The sequence below is a fragment of the Hippocampus comes genome, unplaced genomic scaffold, assembly GCF_001891065.2.
Source record: "Hippocampus comes isolate QL1 unplaced genomic scaffold, H_comes_QL1_v1.1 scaffold310, whole genome shotgun sequence".
Classification (NCBI taxonomy): Eukaryota; Metazoa; Chordata; class Actinopteri; order Syngnathiformes; family Syngnathidae; genus Hippocampus; species Hippocampus comes.
Genome location: NW_017805990.1, coordinates 1,055,862 through 1,059,621, shown reverse-complemented (window position 1 = coordinate 1,059,621; position 3,760 = coordinate 1,055,862). Strand labels below are relative to the sequence as shown.

At 45.5% G+C, this 3,760-nt stretch overlaps 2 protein-coding genes across 2 annotated transcripts in view; one reads left to right on the top strand and one right to left on the bottom strand.

Annotated features, from left to right (window-relative positions):
- Positions 1-894, top strand: part of LOC109528957 (uncharacterized) — a 4,682-nt gene extending 3,788 nt beyond the window's left edge. Inside the window, exon 2 of the mRNA XM_019892047.1 lies at positions 632-894. Coding sequence (XP_019747606.1) covers positions 632-810 — 179 coding nt within the window. The 3' untranslated portion in view covers positions 811-894. The remainder of the gene's footprint in view (positions 1-631) is intronic.
- Positions 1-3,760, bottom strand: part of dpp10 (dipeptidyl peptidase like 10) — a 183,174-nt gene that overhangs the window by 42,338 nt on the left and 137,076 nt on the right. The gene's annotated exons all lie outside the window — the stretch shown is intronic.

The window sequence follows — 3,760 nt, the reverse complement described above, 5'->3', positions numbered from 1 at the left end:
AAGCATGGACTTGTTCACCCAAGCCGGCAAAGACTTTCTGATTATGGTAGACCATTATTCAGATTATTGGGAAATAGAGCTCCTTCCGGATCTTTCAGCGGGGACCACAGTGTTGGGGTGCAAGGCCCAGTTTGCTCGTCATGGACAGCCAGACCGGGTGATTACAGATCGGGGCCCCCAGTTTGACTGCGAGACATTCAGGAAGTTCGCCAAAGAATGGGACTTCGACCACGTAATGTCCTCTCCCAGATACCCCAAATCGAATGGAAAGGCTGAGTCAGCTGTGAAGATAGTAAAAAGGCTGTGCAAGAAGGCAGCCAGTGCAGGCACTGACCCATGGCTAGCCATCTTACAATGGAGGAACACGCCTACGGAGGGCATGATGAGCAGCCCTGCTCAGAGACTGATGTCGCGCAGACTGAGGACTCCGCTCCCGGTTGCTGACACTCTCTTAGAGCCAAGAGTGGTCGCGGGGGTCCCGGACCGACTACGGGTGAAACATCAGATGGCCAAGCTCTGGTATGACCGATCGGCAAGAGACCTGCCTGAGCTGTGTATCGGAGAAGACATAAGGATGAAGCCACTGCCTGGGGACAGGACGGGCAGGTGGAGAAGAGGAGTTTGCTTGCAACCAGGTCGTATCTGGTGGACGTCGAGGGGACACTTTACCGTCGCAACCGTGTGCACCTACGGCCAGCAGAGAGAGTCGCTGAACACCGCCCTGAGCATCAGCACAACAGTTCACCCACTGCAGAGCCCAGAGTTGCACCAAGCGATGCAGTTGAGAATGACGTCAAGAAAGACTCTTGACACAGTCACCCAGGAAGTCACACCTCACAGGCGGATTGTGGGACACCAGCCTCAAGATGACTCACCACCACAAGCACTTGTGCCAGGGTAATTCCTGTTGTAATGATTTGAACACGACAATTTCATAATTGCTATCTTTGCTAAAGAGAATGACAAAGCAACAAAAATGATGTACATATACTGTAGCATGTTTAATTGTGGAGGGGAGATGTTAGGGGGAGTGAAACCCCCCTCTTTCAGAATGGTTTGCCCCAGCAGCACGGGCGAAGTACGTGCGCTTGTTTGTACGGCCGGCAGTTTCGAATACAGCGACACATAACGAACACTCTTGTGTCCGGTGTCTCGTTATTCTGCAACATACATACAGAAACAAACCATTCCTTCATTAGGCTTTCTACCATCCATGCTTTCGTGTCAACTTTCATGACAATGTCTTTCGGGAGGTTTTCTTTTGGCATACGTAACCAGGTAAACAATACTATGACTGTTGTAGTGAATGTTGCCTCGTTTAATAAATGAAGCACTGTCACTTTAAAAGGAGCATTGGATAATCTTGTGGGAAATCTCATGAGTCTTGGACCACAAATTGAAGTGAGAAGAACACTGAGCTGTCCTTATTCAGAGCTGATGTATCTGAAGTCGGCATTGTAACCGGGCTGATATTAAAAGTAAAATATCGTCGTTTGGGAGTTTGAATGGTGTCGCATGGTGGGTCGTGTGAACAGTTGTGAAGCAGGGGAGATGAGTTGTTTTCCGCGTGTTTAGGGCACATACAACATGCCGGAAAGTGCTCACAAGCCACTACTGTTGTCTATCTTTGTGTACTTTCCGATTTGTTTGTCTTTTATTTTATCAATATAGTACATATTCGATGTTCAATCGTGAATAAAGCTTTCATAGAAAATATTTTGTGTTTGGTCAAGTCTGTCATAGACCCAGCCACAGAGCTTGCAGATTGCAGTCCAGCTCAAAACACAGGTTAAATGCGCTCTCTCCTGTCCGGTTGTTTTCATTGTGACACATGATAGGGTCTCACTATTACCTTTTCGAGTTGAGCGCTCCCTGGCGGCCGTTGGAAAAATCTTTGCAGGCCGCATCATTAAATAAGCCGCAGGGTTGTGACAAAAGTGGTGGCTTATAGTCCGAAATTTACAGTAATTGTACAGTAGCCATCGCATTTTTTTCTTCTTTTGGGTGGGGTGGTTTAATTTAGTTTTTTTGTTTCTTAAGTTACCTGTCGGAAGGAATAGTTGTGTTATAGTCCACTTTGGGGTCCATTAATCGGCCTGCCCTTTGATATTTTGCTATTCATAATATTTTGATATTTACTGCTAAAACAGCAATATTCCTAAACCATTGTAAAACTACTTCTGGATTGACGACAATTTGTGTATGCGGTATGCTAGGGATGGGGTTTTAGGTTGGGGTGGGTGTATGGCTGCCCAGAATTTGGTGCTACGCCACTGACTGATGGCTTGCTATGTTGATGCTACATACACATACGTAGTTATTGGTAATGACACCAATTTATTTATGTGGAAATTTATTTGTTCATCATCTGAAGAACCAACAGGTATAATAATGTCAGTTCCTTTTTGGGTTCAAATTTGAAAATCTTTTGACATCATGTTTGGACCGATACTTGTGTATTTGTGAGAAAACACCAACATTTAAAGTACTTGTTACTCATGATACTGTTGACATAACATGATTGCATCATTTCTTTCAGGACTGTTTTGGACAGTATTGCCTCCAAAAACTCAAACTACGTACACTACATTCACTCTCCGACCCTCTGTGTTGTACTTACTGGGTTCCCCTTTTTGTCCACCAGCAGTATGTTGAATAGTCAAGAATTAAAATTTGTTTTATTCAGTATCATTTATATCTGCTGTGATTGGCTGGCAACCAGTTCAGGGTGGACCACACCTCCTGTCGAAGACGGCTAGGATAGGCTCCAGCACGTCCACGACCCTTGTGAGGATCAGCGGCTTGGATAATGGATGAATGGATGTTGACATCTCCAGAATCATTTCTTTTTGTTTTTTCTATTTTTTTCTGCCACTCCTAAATACAGATGAGTGGCATGCATTGAGACTGACTGGGTAGAACGAGTAAGGCATGTATATTTGCAAGGAACATGAACGCGGACACAGACAACACACATAGCAGGAGGAACAGATGCCGTCACCACATGTCGCCTCATGCAGGGATCTTTTTGAATTTTTCTCAGAAACATGCATGTGCTAGCAACACATTTCAAATGTGCTCAACAGCAGTTAACTCTTCAATGCCTTTCTCCAATGATAATGTCTATGATTGGAGATAGTGCTGGGCAAATCGATCGAGGCCATAATATATCCCGATAACGATACAGTATACCACAATATACTTTCAATTATTCTATTAAAAAAAAAAAATCTACAACACACTGTTAGCGCTTACATTTTTCTCATGTTATTTTTCAGTGACATTAAACACGCCTGTATTAAATGAGAAAGGCATCCAGTAGTGCTGCTATATAATGTACTGTATAAATAAAGATGAATTGTATTGTATAAAATTATCAAGTTAACAGGAGCAAAACAGTCTACATATTTTGGCGCTAATGTAAATTTCACCCCTCCGTGAGCCGTCACCTTACCGTGGTGGAGGGGTTTGTGTGTCCCAATGATCCTAGGAGCTAAGTTGTCCGGGGCTTTATGCCCCTGGTAGGGTCACCCATGGCAAACAGGTTCTAGGTGAGGGACCAGACAAAGCACGGCTCAAAGACCCCTTATGACGAGTACAATTAATGGATCGGAGTTCCCCTTGCCCGGACGCGGGTCACCGGGGCCCCCCTCTGGAGCCAGGCCTGGAGGCGGGGCTCGTTGGCGAGCGCCTGGTGGCCGGGCCTACACTCATGGGGCCCGGCCGGGCTCAGCCCGAAGAGGCAACGTGGGTCCCCCTT